The sequence below is a fragment of the Anoplopoma fimbria genome, unplaced genomic scaffold (genome assembly GCF_027596085.1).
Source record: "Anoplopoma fimbria isolate UVic2021 breed Golden Eagle Sablefish unplaced genomic scaffold, Afim_UVic_2022 Un_contig_9565_pilon_pilon, whole genome shotgun sequence".
NCBI lineage: Eukaryota > Metazoa > Chordata > Actinopteri > Perciformes > Anoplopomatidae > Anoplopoma > Anoplopoma fimbria.
This window is the reverse complement of record NW_026554070.1, coordinates 41,211-63,187: the sequence shown is the minus strand read 5'-3', so window position 1 is coordinate 63,187 and position 21,977 is coordinate 41,211. Positions and strand designations below refer to the sequence as shown.

The 21,977-nt window shown below is 39.5% G+C and overlaps 2 protein-coding genes across 3 annotated transcripts; both read right to left on the bottom strand.

Annotated features, from left to right (window-relative positions):
• Positions 1-3,244: 3,244 nt before the first annotated feature.
• Positions 3,245-6,408, bottom strand: LOC129117004 (transcription initiation factor IIA subunit 2). The gene is made up of 4 exons (XM_054627609.1): positions 6,290-6,408; positions 4,876-4,980; positions 4,556-4,712; positions 3,245-3,326 (listed from the first exon to the last, which is right to left on the bottom strand). Coding segments are annotated over exons 1-4 (336 nt in total). The 5' UTR covers positions 6,362-6,408; the 3' UTR covers positions 3,245-3,324.
• A 3,116-nt stretch (positions 6,409-9,524) lies between these two features.
• znf395a (zinc finger protein 395a) lies at positions 9,525-20,757 on the bottom strand. Of its 2 annotated transcripts, none has more exons than XM_054627607.1 (10): positions 20,655-20,757; positions 17,386-17,571; positions 16,940-17,100; positions 16,729-16,838; positions 15,687-15,889; positions 15,503-15,603; positions 15,097-15,331; positions 14,511-14,594; positions 12,643-12,710; positions 9,525-10,859 (listed from the first exon to the last, which is right to left on the bottom strand). In XM_054627607.1, the coding sequence occupies exons 2-10, from the start codon at positions 17,557-17,559 to the stop codon at positions 10,748-10,750; spliced, it is 1,248 nt and encodes a 415-aa protein (XP_054483582.1). In that variant the 5' UTR covers positions 17,560-17,571; positions 20,655-20,757; the 3' UTR covers positions 9,525-10,747. The 2 variants fall into 2 exon arrangements, with proteins under 2 accessions (XP_054483582.1, XP_054483583.1); XM_054627608.1 differs by having other exon boundaries at positions 9,525-10,856.
• Positions 20,758-21,977: the final 1,220 nt, after the last annotated feature.

The following is a 21,977-nucleotide window of genomic DNA, read 5'->3' as shown; positions in this document are numbered from 1 at the left end:
ACCTGAATGTGTATTGCGGATGTTTTCTCCTCTCATCTTAAAGAAGACATGTTATGACATGAAATATTTATAAACATATATATGTATATATGATAATGATTATTGATGGATTGATGCATTAACCTTGGTGTACTTGTTGTCACTTCTCAGGTGCTTTATTCTGTCATTTGAATTTTCATGACTTTGTCAATCAAGGTGTTCTTAATGCCTTCATGTCATTGTTGTCTGTTGCTGTTTCGAGAAGAGCTTTTTTTAAAATACCAATATGTATCATATGTATTGGGGTCCTATGCAGCGATTTGTTGAGTACATGTTTGCTGGGTCCTAATTTATCAGGTGAAGTGGATTCACACACACATTTCTTCATGTGCTCGGTCTCTTTTCGTTTTGTAAATGTGAGTCCTTGAGTCCTTCATTCGACGTGACACAAGAAGAGAGACACAAACACCAGCGATGACGAAGCCGAGGACGACTTCTGAGAGGAGGAAGAGGATGAGGGTTGGTAGTTTTACTGTTTGATGTTTTGCTGCCATCTAGTGGACTTAAATTTTGACATCATCCACAATCTGATTCATAATCGATGAGTTCATGTTCAACATCAGAACTGTCACTGAGCAAATAAAGATTCTTTCATTTCATTTGTCCGTGACTGTATGAAAGTTAATTAAAAACAAGTTTAGTTCAATAATTCCAATAATAAGACAGTGATTACTATGAATGAAGAAATAAACATTAGAGATATTGTTTCATAATGTTTCAGACCTTCCCACCTTCTGTAGCCTCCATCCAGGTGGCAAGAATCAAAACCTTCAAAATAAAGGCAGAAACTAATTCCATGATACTGGAGAACAAATATTTATTATATTTAGATTGAGCATTATTAGAATGAGTAAATGAGAAACTAATACAATTGTAGGATTTAAATGTATGTAATATATGAATTTATTGACTGAGACATTTAACAGTAAAGCCATCATTGCTTCAGGTCATTTTTAAATTTCAACTTCTAGAGATGACCCTTAAATACTAGAAAGCAATTGTGGAAGAAGTACTATGAACACTGACTGCAGTAAAAGTACTAATACCACAGTGTACAAACACTCTGTCACATGTAAAATTACAGCATACAAAATTACAAGTACAATCAGTATCAAAAAAGTACCAAAAGTAGAAGTACATATTATGACGAATAATATAAATTACTTTATTGGATTATTATTATTGATGCAATTAATGTTGCAGCTGGTAAAAGTGGAGTTGATTTTAACTAGTTTATGTACTTCTGGTAGTTTAATTTATAATAATACAACATGATTCAGTTATCAGGCTCCTCTTCTGTGGAACCAGGTTCCAGTTTCGGTCCGGGGGGCAGAAACACTCACCACATTTAAGAGCAGGCTTAAGACCTTCCTTTCTGATAGCGCTTATAGTTAGGACTGGTTCAGGTCTATAGTTAGGGCTGGTTCAGGTTTATAGTTAGGACTGGTTCAGGTCTATAGTTAGGACTGGTTCAGGTCTATAGTTAGGACTGGTTCTGGTTTATAGTTAGGGCTGGTTCTGGTTTATAGTTAGGACTGGTTCAGGTTTATAGTTAGGACTGGTTCAGGTCTATAGTTAGGACTGGTTCAGGTTTATAGTTAGGACTGGTTCAGGTTTATAGTTAGGACTGGTTCAGGTTTATAGTTAGGACTGGTTCAGGTCTATAGTTAGGACTGGTTCAGGTCTATAGTTAGGGCTGGTTCAGGTTTATAGTTAGGACTGGTTCAGGTTTATAGTTAGGACTGGTTCAGGTTTATAGTTAGGACTGGTTCAGGTTTATAGTTAGGACTGGTTCAGGTCTATAGTTAGGACTGGTTCAGGTTTATAGTTAGGACTGGTTCAGGTCTATAGTTAGGACTGGTTCAGGTCTATAGTTAGGACTGGTTCAGGTTTATAGTTAGGACTGGTTCAGGTCTATAGTTAGGACTGGTTCAGGTTTATAGTTAGGACTGGTTCAGGTCTATAGTTAGGACTGGTTCAGGTCTATAGTTAGGACTGGTTCAGGTTTATAGTTAGGACTGGTTCAGGTTTATAGTTAGGACTGGTTCAGGTTTTAGTTAGGACTGGTTCAGGTTTATAGTTAGGACTGGTTCAGGTCTATAGTTAGGACTGGTTCAGGTTTATAGTTAGGACTGGTTCAGGTCTATAGTTAGGGGTTCAGGTTTATAGGTTCAGGTTTATAGTTAGGACTGGTTCAGGTCTATAGTTAGGACTGGTTCAGGTTTATAGTTAGGACTGGTTCAGGTTTATAGTTAGGACTGGTTCAGGTCTATAGTTAGGGCTGGTTCAGGTTTATAGTTAGGACTGGTTCAGGTCTATAGTTAGGGCTGGTTCAGGTTTATAGTTAGGACTGGTTCAGGTTTATAGTTAGGACTGGTTCAGGTTTATAGTTAGGACTGGTTCAGGTCTATAGTTAGGGCTGGTTCAGGTTTATAGTTAGGGCTGGTTCAGGTTTATAGTTAGGACTGGTTCAGGTCTATAGTTAGGACTGGTTCAGGTTTATAGTTAGGGCTGGTTCAGGTTTATAGTTAGGACTGGTTCAGGTTCTCCTTGGTCCAGCCCCTAGATATGCTGCTATAGGCCTAGACACTACCTAGGATACACTGAGCTCCTCTCTCCTCTTCTCTCCCTCCTTCTTTATGTATTCATCTCCTATTTATGCACATTACTGACTTTACTTCTTCCCCGGAGTCCTTGGGCTTTCTTGCCTCGCAATAAATCGTGGCTGTATCTGGACCGTGGTCGTGCCTCCTGCTGTGGCCCTGCTGACACCCACTGCTACTACCATTATTTAAATGTATTTACCATTATTATTAGTCACATTACTATTACTATACCCTATATCATTATTCTACTATATTCATTACTGCTGTTATAAGTAGTCAAGTTTGTTTTTTATTAAATCACCAGCTGATTGATACATTATTGTTTTATGACAAAGAAGCAGAGAACTTTTAGTTTTAAATAAAGGTTTTATTAAAGATGATCCAGCTCAATAATAACAGCAAACTGAACACAAACCTCCTGTAAACTGCTAATAATAAAAAAAAATGCTGCAGGTACAGTGACTGGTCCACTATGACACACACACACACACACACACACACACACACACACACACACACACACACACACACACACACACACACACACACACACACACACACACACACACACACACACACACACACACACACCACACACACGGCTGTGACTCTACTGTAATAAATTATATGTACAGTCCAGGTCCGTCTGTGACTCCATCAGACACAAAGAGATCCTCAGTCTGCAGAGAGGAAACACAACGTGACCGTTAACTACAGAGAACACAGGCACCCATGAAACTACTACATCAAATTAATTATATATATCTACAGCGGGTAAAATAAGTATTGAACACGTCACCATTTCTCTCAGTAAATATATTTCTAAAGGTGCTATTGACATGAAATGTTCACCAGATGTCGGTAACAACCCAAGTAATCCATACATACAAAGAAAACCAAACAAATACGTTCAGAAATTAAGTTATGTGTAATAAAATGGAATGACACAGGGAAAAAGTATTGAACACGCTAACTGAAATGTATTTAATACTTGGTACAGAAGCCTTTGTTGGTAACGACAGCTTCAAGACGCCTCCTGTATGGAGAAACTAGTGGCATGCATTGCTCAGGTGTGATTTTGGCCCATTCTTCCACACAAACAGTCTTCAGATCTTGAAGGTTCCGTGGGCCTCTTCTATGAACTCTGATCTTTAGTTCTTTCCATAGATTTTCTATTGGATTCAGGTCAGGTGATTGGCTGGGCCATTCTAGCAGCTTTATTTTCTTTCTCTGAAACCAATTGACCTCATCACGTGAAATAATCCTGTAAATCAAATGTTGCCATAAATGAGTCCCGACTGTTGAACACAGCTCAGAATGAAATATGAATATTTTATTATACTAATTTAATAAGATAATCCTTTATTATACTCATTTAATAAAATAAGATTTTATTATACTCATCATTTAATAAGATAAGATAATCTTTTATTATACTCATCATTTAATAAAATAAGATAATCTTTTATTATACTCATCATTTAATAAGATAATATTTTATTATACTCATCATTTAATAACATAATCTTTTATTATACTAATTTAATAAGATAAGATAACATTTTATTGTACTCATCATTTAATAAGATAATCTTTTATTATACTACCGTATTTTCCGCACTATAAGGCGCACTTAAAAGCCTTTAATTTTCTCAAAAAACGACAGTGCGCCTTATAATCCGGAGCGCCTTATATATGGATTAATCGAAGCAATTTTGTGTGGTCCACGGCGCTCTGTCAACATGTTTTAGTACGACTTTGGTAAACTACAAAGCCGCACCGCTTGCAGCATTACGGCTACCGTAGTCAGGAGCGTCGCGGAGTAATACATACTGTGCTTCACCATAATATTACAGTGTGTGTGGATAAGGTAATTTAATAAGATAAGATAATCTTTTATTATACTTATCATTTATCACTTTTGTTCTGGGTCGACTCGCTCTTTCCGTCACAGGCAACGATCTTGACCTTGTCGACCTTCACAAGGTCGGTGACCTCCCTGAACTCCACGTCGTTCAGGACAAACGTCCACACGTTGTCACAGAACCTGTATGTGTTCAGAGAACCCTGGAGAACAAAGAAGAACTGAGACTGGAGGTAGAAATACACAAGATGAGAGCAGACTGAAGGTAGAAATACAGGAGCAGAGGTTAGGGGTCACAGGAGGGGGTTAGGAGTTAGGCTTGAGGGGCAGAGGTTAGGGGTTATAGGTCACAGGAGGTAGACTCACCCTGAAGTTGACTCTGTTGCGGACTCGGTTGGCGAGCGCCGTGTTGATTGCTTTATCAAACTGAAGGAGGACCTGAAGAGCCAGCTGAGGAGTGATCTGCTGAGTCTGAACACACACACACACACACACACACACACACACACACACACACACACACACACACATTTAATGTAACATCATGAACCTGCAACACACTGACACACAATGTTACAACTCTCTACTTGTTAGCTCATCCCTGACCTGCAACTCTTAACCCCTTATTGCCTGAATTTATTTACAATTATATAAAAAAATAATTATTTGTGTTTTTTGCTGTCCTGCAGATGCTAAATGAAGTGGAGATGTGTCCTTGGTATGTGTTAGCTATACATCAACAGGTATTAGTGGGATACATACGCCACCTCGGCTGCATTAAGACCGGAAGCGGGTTGAAGCGAATTCGTGACAATAGTCTACAAGGGTTAGGGTTAGGGTTAGGGCTAACCCACAAGGGGTTAAATCAGCAGTGGGGAGGGTTTGATATAAAATGACCAGAGAGTCATGTGACCCGCTGATCAATTACACCGGTTAACCATCAGTGTGAAAATACATATATACGACCTGGAGAGCAGCATTGATGCTTTCTAGTCGCCACTCTCATTGATAATATTATTAATAATAATATTAATAATAATATTAATATTAATAATAATATTAATAATAATAATAATAACAACGCTACATCATCTGTCTCATTCCTAACATCTGCAGCTATCATTACAGTCAGAGCACAGGTGGAGGTTCATTTAGAAACACTGAGGGGTCCATTCAGTAGGAATGTATGTTGTCTGAAGGTAAATTATAACGTGATGTGTTAAATGTAATCTGTGAGTGTTGGTGATGAACTAGAATGAATCCAGTAGTTTGAAGATGTTTTCACATTAATATAAAATAATATTAGAGATGAATTATGATGTTCAACTCTAAACAGATTATAATAATCATTAACACTAATAATGAACTTACTCATCAGAAACACAATCTCATGTCCTGATGAAGTGTTTCATGCAAATCACCACTAAAGCTAACTAAAGGAAACAGCTACGAGCTAACTGAAGCTATAGCTAGCCTGCTACGAGCTAACTGAAGCTATAGCTAGCCTGCTACGAGCTAACTGAAGCTATAGCTAGCCTGCTACGAGCTAACTGAAGCTATAGCTAGCCTGCTACGAGCTAACTGAAGCTATGCATGCTAACGTGCTGTTAGCCGCATGCTAACGTGCTGTTAGCCGCATGCTAACGTGCTGCTGTTAGCCGCATGCTAACGTGCTGCTGTTAGCCGCATGCTAACGTGCTGTTAGCCGCATGCTAACGTGCTGCTAGCCGCATGCTAACGTGCTGTTAGCCGCATGCTAAGCTAGCTGGGCTCGTCTCACCTGTATGAGTTCGTCCAGACTCTCCTGCAGGCTGTTCCCCAGAGTGGTGTTCCTGTACAGCTGGTACGCCATGTTGAAGACCGAGCAGAGACACCGGAACAGGCAGAGGACGCTTCCGGTCTGACGTTTCAAAATAAAGCTACAGTTCTACGTTTCAAAATAAAGACGTTTCAAAATAAAGCTATAGTTCTACTGACGTTTCAAAATAAAGCTACAGTTCTACTGACGTTTCAGAATAAAGCTACAGTTCTACTGACGTTTCAGAATAAAGCTCTAGTTCTACTGACGTTTCAGAATAAAGCTACAGTTCTACTGACGTTTCAGAATACGGCTATAGTTCTATAGTTCTACTGACGTTTCAAAATAAAGACATAGTTCTACTGACGTTTCAAAATAAAGACATAGTTCTACTGACGTTTCAAAATAAAGCTCTAGTTCTACTGACGTTTCAAAATAAAGACATAGTTCTACTGACGTTTCAAAATAAAGCTATAGTTCTACTGACGTTTCAAAATAAAGACATAGTTCTACTGACGTTTCAAAATAAAGACATAGTTCTACTGACGTTTCAAAATAAAGCTATAGTTCTACTGACGTTTCAAAATAAAGACATAGTTCTACTGACGTTTCAAAAATAAAGACATAGTTCTACTGACGTTTCAAAATAAAGCTACAGTTCTACTGACGTTTCAGAATAAAGCTACAGTTCTACTGACGTTTCAAAATAAAGCTACAGTTCGACTGATAAAGCTATAGTTCTACTGACGTTTCAAAATAAAGCTATAGTTCTACTGATAAAGCTATAGTTCTACTGACGTTTCAAAATAAAGCTTCAAAATAAAGCTACAGTTCGACTGATAAAGCTATAGTTCTACTGACGTTTCAAAATAAAGCTATAGTTCTACTGACGTTTCAGAATAAAGACATAGTTCTACTGACGTTTCAAAATAAAGCTCTAGTTCTACTGACGTTTCAAAATAAAGCTACAGTTCTACTGACGTTTCAAAATAAAGCTATAGTTCTACTGACGTTTCAAAATAAAGCTACAGTTCTACTGACGTTTCAGAATAAGGCTCTAGTTCTACTGACGTTTCAGAATAAGGCTCTAGTTCTACTGACGTTTCAAAATAAAGCTCTAGTTCTACTGACGTTTCAGAATAAAGCTACAGTTCTACTGACGTTTCAAAATAAAGCTACAGTTCTACTGACGTTTCAGAATAAAGCTACAGTTCTACTGACGTTTCAAAATAAAGCTCTAGTTCTACTGACGTTTCAAAATAAAGCTACAGTTCGACTGATAAAGCTCTAGTTCTACTGACGTTTCAAAATAAAGCTACAGTTCTACTGATAAAGCTCTAGTTCTACTGAGCGTTTCAAAATAAAGCTACAGTTCTACTGACGTTTCAAAATAAAGCTACAGTTCTACTGACGTTTCAAAATAAAGCTATAGTTCTACTGACGTTTCAAAATAAAGCTATAGTTCTACTCACGTTTCAAAATAAAGCTACAGTTCTACTGATAAAGCTAAAGCTAGTTCTACTGACGTTTCAAAATAAAGCTATAGTTCTACTGACGTTTCAAAATAAAGCTACAGTTCTACTGACGTTTCAAAATAAAGCTACAGTTCTACTGACGTTTCAAAATAAAGCTCTAGTTCTACTGACGTTTCAAAATAAAGCTATAGTTCTACTGACGTTTCAAAATAAAGCTATAGTTCTACTGACGTTTCAAAATAAAGCTCTAGTTCTACTGACGTTTCAAAATAAAGCTCTAGTTCTACTGACGTTTCAAAATAAAGCTCTAGTTCTACTGACGTTTCAAAATAAAGCTATAGTTCTACTGACGTTTCAAAATAAAGCTATAGTTCTACTGACGTTTCAAAATAAAGCTTCAAAATAAAGTCTAGTTCTACTGACGTTTCAAAATAAAGCTATAGTTCTACTGACGTTTCAAAATAAAGCTCTAGTTCTACTGACGTTTCAAAATAAAGCTACAGTTCTACTGACGTTTCAAAATAAAGCTACAGTTCGACTGATAAAGCTCTAGTTCTACTGACGTTTCAAAATAAAGCTATAGTTCTACTGACGTTTCAAAATAAAGCTATAGTTCTACTGACGTTTCAAAATAAAGCTATAGTTCTACTGACGTTTCAAAATAAAGCTACAGTTCTACTGACGTTTCAAAATAAAGCTACAGTTCGACTAATAAAGCTATAGTTCTACTGACGTTTCAAAATAAAGCTACAGTTCGACTGATAAAGCTCTAGTTCTACTGACGTTTCAAAATAAAGCTATAGTTCTACTGACGTTTCAAAATAAAGCTACAGTTCTACTGACGTTTCAAAATAAAGCTATAGTTCTACTGATGTTTCAAAATAAAGACATAGTTCTACTGACGTTTCAAAATAAAGACATAGTTCTACTGACGTTTCAAAATAAAGCTATAGTTCTACTCACGTTTCAAAATAAAGCTACAGTTCGACTGATAAAGCTATAGTTCTTCTGACGTTTCAAAATAAAGCTATAGTTCTACTGACGTTTCAAAATAAAGCTACAGTTCTACTGATAAAGCTACAGTTCTACTGACGTTTCAAAATAAAGCTCTAGTTCTACTGACGTTTCAAAATAAAGCTACAGTTCTACTGACGTTTCAAAATAAAGCTATAGTTCTACTGACGTTTCAAAATAAAGCTACAGTTCTACTGACGTTTCAAAATAAATCTACAGTTCCACTGACGTTTCAAAATAAAGCTATAGTTCTACTGACGTTTCAAAATAAAGCTATAGTTCTACTGATGTTTCAAAATAAAGCTACAGTTCTACTGACGTTTCAAAATAAAGCTACAGTTCGACTGATAAAGCTCTAGTTCTACTGACGTTTCAAAATAAAGCTATAGTTCTACTGACGTTTCAAAATAAAGCTACAGTTCTACTGACGTTTCAAAATAAAGCTCTAGTTCTACTGACGTTTCAAAATAAAGCTATAGTTCTACTGACGTTTCAAAATAAAGCTACAGTTCTACTGATACCAATATTCTACTTATTCTGTTGTGAATATAATAAGATGAAATACTATATTCTAATTAAAGGACCTTAAAATGCAGTAGGCTAACTGCCTCTAAATACATTTGATCAAATAATAATCAATTAACTAATTACTTTATTTACTTTAAAGTCCTGTCTGATACCTGTGTGAGGGGAAGAGGTTCATAGTGGTCACATGATGTCCACTGGTCTGCTTTGATCAAAACACCGTTATTAAAGTCCAAACTAGACAAAATGATCCAGAATCAGCTTTCTCAGTTTACTATACCAACATCAGGATTTCATATCATGTATAAAAGAGTGCATCTTAAAAAAATATGATTACAATGATGCTGATTACACTGCTCATTAACAAACAATAGCGATAATAAAAATAGAGAGCAATTACTGCAAAGAGATGTTTAACATCTGAGAGCTGAACATCTGAAAAGACGTCATAGTTCAACCTCCTTTAAAAAAAGATGACCAGACGTAGCATGTCTAAACGTTGCATGGGTTAGAGTTCGGGTTAGACAGCAGTCTGTTGATTCCAGCCTGTTTCTGCCTTAAAGCAGCATAAAACATTTTATACATGTTTATAACAAACTGTTGTGATGTTCAGCATTTTCCTGAACTACTGTCAGAACGACTGGGAATACTTCTCTGAAATTAATATGAACAATATTATTAATCATTATTCATATTTGCCACAAACTACCTGCTATTTCTTTTTATATATTTCATGAATGTACACAGGAACAAAGTGAAATCACTCTGTGGTCTTTTGAAGCCGCTCTAAAATGGGAATGCAGTATTTTGTCCTCGTCAGGCTCCTGTAGAAACGGTGGCTCACATGTTTTGATCTGTAAATCTGAATAATCTGGTCACAACAAATCCCAAACTGAGTGTTACCATGGTAACTGAGTATTCATGTGAACCGTCTATTAAACAGGAGCTCAAAAACTCGACTGCTTCAAGGTCAAAGGTCACATCATAGCTGCCCCAATGTGTTCATCAAAAAGCAAAGTCAGGACACGACTTCTACGGAATACACACATTCAAAATGAAAAGACATTTCTAGAAAAGAAAGAAAGAATAAAAGAGAAAATAGAGAAAAACATTCCTGGTGGAGAAATACAAGAACGAATAAAACATCAAGCAGGTGAGGCTGAAACAGAGCGCCTGCTTCAGTCCTTCTTCCTCTTCCTCCTCTTCCTCCCTCCGTCCTTCTTCCTCTTCCTCCTTCAGTCCTTCCTCTCTCTCTCTTTCTCTGTTCTTCCTCCTCTTCCTCCTCTTCCTCCCTCAGTCCTTCTTCCTTTTCCTCCTTCAGTCCTTCCTCTCTCTCTCTCTCTCTGTTCTTCCTCCTCTTCCTCCTTCAGTCCTTCCTTCTCTCTCCTCTTCCTCCTCTTCCTCCCTCTCTCCATGGACGTTGTGTTCAGATGAGGAAGCGTTGGCAGGCTTTCTTCCAGCGACAGGCCGTACACCACTGGTCTCTGTGCTCGATGCCATAAACCTTTCGACACTTTTTGGCCTCACCACGACTCCTCCTGACAGAGAGACAGAGGTTTGAACATCTGTAATATCTGACATGTACGTTAGACCATTGTAGAGAATGAAACGTTGAGCTTCTCCATCACCAGTGACAGAAAAAAAAGATGTTAATGTTCACCATCTTTGAAGCAGAGTGGATGTTTGGACTATTGCTTCAGTTTTTTTAGGGTTCTGTTCTTGACAGGAATAAACCCTTTGACTAAGCAACAACAAATGCAGAGTTATTTACAGCATCTTCACACAGAAGCTCTGTTTTAGGGGCCCCTGAGCCCTCGGGCCCCTGAGCCTGTTGGGTCCTTTAGGTAATCTACCCATGCCAACCCATTGAAGTCCACCCTGTGCTGTCAGCAGATCAGAAACCTGAACCAGGACTTCAGTGATTAATAGAAGAGTCAGACCGCAGAGAGGAGCTGTTACACTGGATGTCTATATGTATATGTGATGTCTATGGATGTCTATATGATATGTGATGTCAGACAGCTGTTACACTGGATGTCTATATGTATATGTGATGTCTATGTGGACACAGACAGCTGTTACACTGGATGTCTATATGTATATGTGATGTCTATGTGGACACAGACAGCTGTTACACTGGATGTCTATATGTATATGTCATGTCTATGTGGACACAGACAGCTGTTACACTGGATGTCTATATGTATATGTGATGTCTATGTGGACACAGACAGCTGTTACACTGGATGTCTGTATGTATACAGACAGCTGTTACACTGGATGTCTATATGTGGACACAGACAGCTGTTACACTGGATGTCTATATGTATATGTGATGTCTATGTGGACACAGACAGCTGTTACACTGGATGTCTATATGTATATGTGATGTCTATGTGGACACAGACAGCTGTTACACTGGATGTCTATATGTATATGTGATGTCTATGTGGACACACAGCTGTTACACTGGATGTCTATATGACAGCTGTTACACTGGATGTCTATATGTATATGTGATGTCTATGACAGCTGTTACACTGGATGTCTATATGTATATGTGATGTCTGTGGACACAGACAGCTGTTACATGTGTCTATATGTATATGTGATGTCTATGTGGACACAGACAGCTGTTACACTGGATGTCTATATGTATATGTATGTCTATGTGATGTTACACTGGATGTCTATGTATATGTGATGTCTATGTGGACACAGACAGCTGTTACACTGGATGTCTATATGTATATGTGATGTCTATGTGGACACAGACAGCTGTTACACTGGATGTCTATATGTATATGTGATGTCTATGTGGACACAGACAGCTGTTACACTGGATGTCTATATGTATATGTGATGTCTATGTGGACACAGACAGCTGTTACACTGGATGTCTATATGTATATGTGATGTCTATGTGGACACAGACAGCTGTTACACTGGATGTCTATATGTATATGTGATGTCTATGTGGACACAGACAGCTGTTACACTGGATGTCTATATGTATATGTGATGTCTATGTGGACACAGACAGCTGTTACACTGGATGTCTATATGTATATGTGATGTCTATGTGGACACAGACAGCTATGTATATGTGATGTCTATGTGGACACAGACAGCTGTTACACTGGATGTCTATATGTATATGTCATGTCTATGTGGACACAGACAGCTGTTACACTGGATGTCTATATGTATATGGATATATGATAAAATGTACATTACTTATATTTACACTAACTTACGTTACTAACTGCTATGAGGACATGGAAGGTTAAATCCACCACAGCAGGATGAGTAAATACTGACCTGCAGGGGGCGCTCTGATGAAGCCACTGCTCTCCAACACTGACCAAACGGACTCGAACAGCCGGACCCTGAGGAGAAAGAGGAAGTGGAGTCAGTGTGCTGATCTGTGTGATGCTAGTTTCCTCTCTATTCCGTCTTGAGGTTTTGAATAATATATTCATATTCAAGCAGAGACAAAGAGTCCCTCCTCTCTTTTTCATCCTCATTCTGCTGCTGCTGTTAACATCTTTGTTTGTCCCCTCGGGTTTAATAGCATTCTGCAGATGCCTCTATCAGCCTGCAGGTGGCAGCACTGCACCAGGGCAGATTGATGGAAAACGTGACCACAAACCACCCAAGAGGGGATTTTCCTGTTGAATGTGAACCATCAGGGAGGAGCACACAAGCTCCATAAAACCAGTTTGAACAGCTTCTCTGGGCTGCTGGAGTAAATACACAATAGCCTGCTGTCCAGGATCCAGACTGAGAGAGAACAGAACTGAATTAGAGGTGTGTCTATGTTTATGTGCCTGGGATGGGGGGAGGGGAAGGAAATTCACAGTAGTTAGTAAAATATCTAAAGTCTAACCTAATATAGAAAAGTGCAGGGGAAAGCTCACATGCACTAAAAGGCACGCTCACACTCACTAAATGTCACGCACACACGCACTAAATGTCACGCTCACACTCACTAAAAGGCATGCTCAAACGCACTAAATGTCACGCTCACACGCACTAAATGGCACATGGCCGGCCGCTATTATACATACTGCTGACTACTACCACTATTATTATTAGTCACATTACTATTATTATTCCCTGTACTATTACGCTTATTGACTTTGCTTCTACCCTGGACTCTTTGTGCTTTCTCGCCTCGCAGGTTTCCATAAATCGTGGCTGTACCTGGACTGTGATCGTGCCTCCTGCTGTGGCCCTGCTGACACCGACTGCTACTACCATTATTATTATTAGTCACATTACTATTACTATTACCTGTACCATTACGCATATTAGCTTTGATTCCACCCTGAAGCCCTTTTTGCTTTCTCGCCTTGGAGGTTTCCATGAATCGTAGTGGTCCCTGGACCATGGTCGTGCCTCCTGCTGTGACCCGGCTGACACCCACTGCTACTACCATTATTATTATTAGTCACATTACTAATACTATTCCCTATTTCATTATTATAATTCTACTATAGTCATTGATGCTTTTATCAGTAGTCTTAATGTTTCCTTCGTTACTCTGCTTACTACTGTGATTATATGAATCATTTATGTCATATACATTGAATGTGTTGTATCTCTGTTATGTTGTTCTATCTGGTCACATGACATCTATTGCATTCTGTCCATCCTGGGAGAAGGATCCCTCCTCTGTCGTTCTCCCAGAGGTACTTTTTTCTCTGTTAAAGGGTTTTTCCTGTGCCGATGTGAGGGTCTAAGGACAGAGGAGGTGAGGGTCTAAGGACAGAGGAGGTGAGGGTCTAAGGACAGAGGATGTGAGGGTCTAAGGACAGAGGATGTGAGGGTATAAGGACAGAGGATGTGAGGGTCTAAGGACAGAGGAGGTGAGGGTCTAAGGACAGAGGATGAGGGTATAAGGACAGGGTGATAAAGGACAGAGGAGGTGAGGGTCTAAGGACAGAGGAGGTGAGGGTCTAAGGACAGAGGATGAGGGTCGGACATGTGTACAGATTGTAAAGCCCTCTGAGGATAATTTGTGATTTTGGGCTATACAAAATAAACTGAATTTAATTGAATTGAATTACATGGAACACATAGAGAGACTTCATTCTGTCATCAGGGACACTTTACTCCTCTATAACTGAATGATTGATTTAATATTAATGATCTGGAAGTCGTTTATTGCTGCTTTAAGGACTCACCTGGCTGAGGCTGCTGGTGAGCGGGGCCGTCCAATGACAGGTGCTCAAAGTTACTGCTGATGTCACATGACGGAGAGGTGGAGCCTAAAGAAATACAAAATATCACACACACATTTACTTAATCTGCTTTATGTTGATTACACAAGGGAACAGGAACAATATTGGCAGTTTGAACTGTGTAACTATCCATGATTGGTCAAACATGCAATGAAAAAACAGTAAATTAAATTTAAAAACACGTGAGAGAAAACCAAAAGCCACTTTATTCCAACAAATTAATTTTGCCCACTGTCCACCTTGTATAAAATCACTTATCAGTTCAAACATGACATTTTAATTTACCTTAATTTCAATACAACAAATATATCAAAACAACACATATGCTCTGTAAAACAAGAACAATTTAGATGATAACATATAAAATCAAAAGTTTAAGGCAATACAAAATAAAAAGATTAATTGACTTTGTTTTATTTTGACTGAATTACTATTGAATACAATAGTGTGTAGTTTGTGTTTTTAAATAATAAAACGATGCATCTTACACACGATAAACGTCAATCCCTGTTGATAAGCCCTGCCCTACCTGGTAGCAGTGCTCTGATTGGACTTGCATGAAGCTGTCGGAGGAGGGGGCGGAGCGACTGCAGGCTGGAGGAGGGGGAGACGGAGGCGAGGGAGGGGGAGGGCTGGGAGGTGAGAAGGGGGCGGGGCCGAAGATGAGAGGATGAGGAGGAGACTGCTGCTGGTCCCACTGGTTCACCTCGGTGTAATAAAAGTCCTCCTCGCTGCGGGAACAACGCTCGTGTTCGCTGCCACGGCTGAGAGGTCAGAGGTCAGAGGTCAGTCACATCATAACAGAGAAACCTAAATCATATTTATAGATTCATGTTATCAAGCAGCGGTTTGGAGAATATTTTAAGCATTTTAAGCAGAATAAAATCTGTAATAAATATATTACAATTAGAGAATCAGAGAGAGGTGAGTCTTACCACAGGTGAGTGGTCCGGATGTGACGTTTTATTCCCACCACTGATGTCAGCACCTTCCCACAGCTCGGCCACAAACACCTGTAGGCCGCCTTGACTGAGTTCTGGTGGAGGAAACACAGGTCATCACTCACTGTCTGTGAGTCAGTGCTTTACTTGTCCTATGACAGCTGTAACACCTGCTCACCCGCCGTCTCCGTGGCACCGGCTCGTCGAACAGCACCTGCTCCAACTCCATGTCCAGACCTTCATCGGATGGCGAGGCTGGGCTCAGATCGGGCTCTGCGATTGATGGAGAGTGGGCGGGGCTTCCGTTGCAGAGGCCGACGCTCCAGTAGCCGCTGCTGCCGCTGTCAGAGAGCTCGCCGCCGCCACTGTCCCTCTGAGGAGCTGAAACACACATCCAGTTAGACATTCAGTACATCCTGAAGACTGAATCTAACATAACCCTAGAGCTCAGGACCTCCACAGTCCATCTGAGGAGCTGAAACACACATCCAGTTAGACATTCAGTACATCCTGAAGACTGCTGCTGTTATTCTTATAAGGCACATTTCTAATATTATTACTGATGGTATTATCATTATTAATTATATTCTCTTCTATTATTATTCATCTTTTATTCATGCTGTTCATTGCTGCTGTCATCATATTAATCATTTCTGTCATATGGATTGATATGTTGTAATTCTTTTATATGTCCATCCCTGAGGTTTAGATCTTCTTTACTGTTAAAGGATATTTTTGGGGGAGAGACTTTTCCTCAGAGAGTCAGAGTGGGGAAATTGTCAATAACTTAATACAATTAAGTTTTTTTCAGTGTTGTCCATTTATGTATCAGATACCAGACTACGAAGTGGTGTAATCTGAATGTGTATTAGGCTGTAGCTGAAGATGAAAAAATAAAGTTGATATAATGTTATAATGTGTTTGGTGATTTAAAGATAATGATACAGTGTATTTTAAATGTTAGACATCTATCTACAGCATTCATGTTTTTATTTTAGATACTTCAAGAAGTGTAGTAGACTTAAAGACTTAAATGCTGTTAAACACGTTCACTATAACAGCCTATTTAAAAAAAACTCTTTTCAAACTACATTCTGCAACTTCCCCATGATTCTTTTACATCATAGGTATTATGTTCATCCAGTGACAACTGACATAAACTGTGTCCACAGAGTCACAGCGTTAGATATCTAAATATATAAAACACGTTGTTTTTGTACCTGTTGGGTCCGGGTGGGCGGGGCTGTGCAGCAAAGGGCTGCAGGACAAACTGCTGAGAACCATCGCTGCCATCAGCTCGTCCATGTCCACCTCCTCTGGACTCCTCTGGCTGCAGGACCAGACAAGTTTACATTAATTTCACTTTTCCAATGAAAATGAAATATAAGAATAAGAATCAAAGAAAACACAGAGACGGAGAAGATGTCTGACCTTCTTGGGACTTCGATGCAGGATGAGACAGATCTGATGCAGGACGGAGGAACCAAGGAGGAGGAGGGATGAGATGAAGACCAGACCGAAACATTGGTCTGCATGACGTCCAGCTGATCCACCACACCTGAAGACTCACTTCCCCCACACTGAAAATACACCTAAGAGACACGTGATAGGCCGATACGCCTGTCAATCAAGGCAACGTTCCAAACATATTTTCATCTGAGACAGTGTTTTTTCCCACAGGGCATTGCTTTCGTCACTTTTGTGACCTGAAAGATTATTCTGGCGTTTTCTGTCCTTATTCTAAAGAAAATGTGTATTTACTGCTGGACTGGACATAACAATGTGGACACTCGTTACTACAACATTGTGAAGCTTTGACAGCATTAATGTAGCTAGAGGTTGATAAACGCTGTCAAAATAATGTTTCCTGCTCTCACCTTTAGCATAGGATGACCTTTGAGTCTACTGGTCGCCTGTTGTCCTGGCGCTGTTGCCATGGTGACGCCGGTCTCACCCGTCTCCTGGCCTGTTTGTGTACCCGCTTGAAGGCAGGTGGAGCTCACCAAAGCTCCGAGCGGAGACCGCTTCCCCAGACGTGTCTTTGGTAACATGTCTGTCTGAATCTGAAATACAAGCAGAGATCAAATGATCAAATGATCAAATGATCAAATGATCAAATGATCAAGTGATCAAATGGTTCGAATGATTTCACCCTGGACTCCTTTACAAGAGCTCTCCACTGATTTATCTACACGGTCAGACCCATGATGGATGGATGTTCAGGACCAAAGTCATGCAGCGGAAGCAGAGATATTGTCTCTTTATTCACACCTCATGGCCCATAAGGAATTCTTCACTGGTGCCTACATTACCCACAATGCAACTGGACTGGCCAACAGCTTGTTAGAAGATTGTGTTGTGATATGGTAGTAGCAGCTAATGCAGCCAGCAGGCTAAAGAGGTTTGCTCGTAGTCGTATCTACTGATACAGTTAGTCAAACGGCGCTGACTGAGGTGACATAACTTCACACACCTCCGTCTGGAGACACTCAACATCACAACCTCTGTGACTCGGTTCTCTTTTTAAAAAACCTTTTTTAAATCTTTGTTTTTATGTCCACAATCCATCAAAAGTCTTGCCAGGGGTGAGGTGATGTCCTTTCTTCTAATGCAACTTCAATGATCATTGAGTGTGCTTTTCAAACTAACAAAGATATGTTACATTATTTGTATTGCATGTTACCAACTGTTGTAAATGTATTATTTTTGAGTGTGATGGTCCATGAGATGATCAGTATGCATAATGTTTTTGCACTTTCTTCATCATTTACAATTCTAGGCTTTGGCGCATTACGATACCTCATCTTTGTGGTCCCAGTTACAACATTATAGTTGTTTTTCTATGTTTTTTTATAGGACTTCATCGAAATGAGCAGAATTACAGTCTAGAATTGAAGAAGAATGCTATTGAAATCTGGAAATATTGGATAAAAGAACAAGTGAAGATCACTCATCTGACAGGCATTTTGTGACAGCTTTCAATACTTCCTAGTTTTTGATGTTCACTGTATATTTCCCATGATGCAACATGGCCTGTAGAGTTCAGCTCAGCTGACGGTCATGTCTGCACGTAGTTTCACACATCTGAGTGAAATCCCAGTGACTCACAGGCTGCAATGTCATTTACAGTCAGGCCGCTGTGTGTGTGAGTGTGTGTGTGTGTGTGTGTGTGTGTGTGTGTGTGTGTGTGTGTGTGTGTGTGTGTGTGTGTGTGTGTGTGTGTGTGTGTGTGTGTGTGTGTGTGTGTGTGTGTGTGTGTGTGTGTGTGTGTGTGTGTGTGTGTGTGTGTGTGTGTGTGTGTGTGTGTGTGTGTGTGTGTGTGTGTGTGTGACTGAGAGGATTTAAAGGAACGGAACAGAAGGGCCCAACTGTTAATCAATACTTCTTTATCACGTTGTATCTGCCAACACTGATCGTTATTACAACACTTTCATTACTAAACTGTGTCACCGTGGCAACATGATGAAACAAGATGCCAAACACCACACACACACATTCAAGATTTTGTATTAATCAGTGACTCATGAGTTTACACATACTGAAAAGTAAAATAAACGATTCCTTGTTTTAATGTCTGTACAAAGATGTGTGTGTATGTGTGTGTGTGTGTGTGTGTGTGTGTGTGTGTGTGTGTGTGTGTGTGTGTATGTATGTATATGTGTGTGTGTGTGTGTGTGTGTGTGTGTGTGTGTGTGTGTGTGTGTGTGTGTGTATCTTTGGATGGGACCCATCTGTATAAAGTAGTTCAAAGTATTATACCAGTATTAATGATCTATGTATGGGCTGGCTGAGCGTTGTACACTACTTATCAACAGTCACACACACATTCATGCACTGCTGGCAGATGCTGCCATAGAAGGTGCCAACCTGCCCATCAGGATCCAATGTAAATTGGATCCGCACAAGGGCGGCTGTGGCTTAGTGGAGAGCAAGGTAGTTCTCCAATCAGAGGGTCGGTGGTTCGATACCCGGCTTCGGCAGTCGATGTGTCCTTGGGCAAGACACTTAACCCCAAGTTGCTCCTGAAGGCCATCGGTGTGGACTGGATGATGAATGTTAGTTAGAGTCTGATGGTGGCACCTTGATGGTAGCCTGTCATCAGTGTGTGAATGGGTGAATGATATGTAACATACTACTGACTGTAAGTCGCTTTGGATAAAAGCGTCTGCTAAAAAAAAAATGACTGTAATGTAATGTAAATGCTGATTCACTCTAGATGCAAACTGGAGAAGGCGGGGATCAAACCGCAGTCTTTCTGCTTAATACTTGTGTATTTTTACTTAAGTAGGATTCACAATGCAGGACTTAGACTCGTTATGGAGTGTTTTTACGTTGTGTTATCGGTGCTTTTAAAGGAGTTAAATATCAGAGTACAACAGATCATGTTATGTTTGTAGAATTACATGTCACTATGTGTTACTGAATGTTAACATTTGCATTATTTGCAGTGTTACATGACACATGCACCTGGTTTTGTAAAATACATTTGTGTCAGTTCCAAGGTGCCGTAATATAAATAATAACCAACAGGTGACCAAATGGCTGCTGGGTAAAGATAGATCAGTGTTATTATAGAAATATATATACAAATATACAAACATTAAAACACACACACACATATGCACATGTACAAACACCCCCCCTTTCTGTTTGCAGCTCTGAGCTTTCAACCAATCAGATCCGATCCATGCTGAGTTCACACCCTCCACAACAAGAGTTCTCAATAAACTGCAAACAGACAACCATTCATTCCATCAGTGGATTTCTCAGCAAATTATTTTAAGCCGTAACATGTCAAACACAAACAAATCTCAAACTAACACTGCTAAACTCTAGAGTGTAAATTGAGTCAAAACAAAAGGACTCCAAAGAAAAGCAGCGAATCCAAAGGTTTTACCGCAAAACTGCTAAAAATGATTCATCCACCATCAACAATGTCAATGACTTAACTAAAAAGACAATCTGGAGTAACAACGAGGTGAAACAAGGACAGTATGTGAAGTCAGTACATTCTCTTTGTGATCTTAAGCAGCAGCAACACATCAGTGTTCAGTTACTCTATACTGGATAAAGCAGTAAACAGAGATGATAATAGTGTGAATGAAAACATGCATCAGTTCTTCAGCATGCATTAGTTATCACATACCTGAATAACAACAACCCTTCAGTGGGTCTGAATGGGTCCACTCCTGTTCTATGAGGTGCTCTGTATGCTCAGGATGTGTTAGTTGTGCATGATGACAGTACTAAAGTTTGTAACAGTGAGAGCTGAGTGAGGGTGCTGCTGCAGGCTGCAGCCAGTCTCAACCATGGTGTCAACATCTCCAGGGCGGGAGGAGAGAGACAAAAACTGGACTGGATCAACTGGGGCAAACTGGAACGGAGTTTTATTTTTTCAGTGTTGGATCAACACAAATCAGTTTATGATGAACAACTTCTCATTATTCTGTCTAATTTAAGTAGAAGTAGAGTGAAACAAACTTTACGTTGTTTTGGTTTTTGATTGGCTGACCTGAGGATGAACATATTACACAACAATACATCCTCATTCCCAACTCATCAGATACATGAGGATGAACATATTACACAACAATACATCCTCATTCCCAACTCATCAGATACATGAGGATGAACATATTACACAACAATACATCCTCATTCCCAACTCATCAGATACATGAGGATGAACATATTACACAACAATACATCCTCATTCCCAACTCATCAGATACATGAAGATGAACATATTACACAACAATACATCCTCATTCCCAACTCATCAGATACATGAGGATGAACATATTACACAATACATCCTCATTCCCAACTCATCAGATACATGAGGATGAACATATTACACAACAATACATCCTCATTCCCAACTCATCAGATACATGAGGATGAACATATTACACAACAATACATCCTCATTCCCAACTCATCAGATACATGAAGATGAACATATTACACAACAATACATCCTCATTCCCAACTCATCAGATACATGATACATGATTACACAACAATACATCCTCATTCCCAACTCATCAGATACATGAGATGAACATATTACACAATACATCCTCATTCCCAACTCATCAGATACATGAGGATGAACATATTACACAATACATCCTCATTCCCAACTCATCAGATACATGAGGATGAACATATTACACAATACATCCTCATTCCCAACTCATCAGATACATGAGGATGAACATATTACACAATACATCCTCATTCCCAACTCATCAGATACTGACGCTTGGTCAGTGTCCCTGTTCCTCAAACCATGACGCTCTACGTTCCCCTCTGGCGTGAGTGTTGGATGTGTGAGGGACGGAGTGTCAGTATACACTTGTTACATAATGCATAGTGTCTTTTCAAAATAAACTTCCATCTTAACAGGAAGTAAGGTTAAGGCACCAAGCCATTGAGTTGGTTTAGGAAAAGACTCACGTCACGA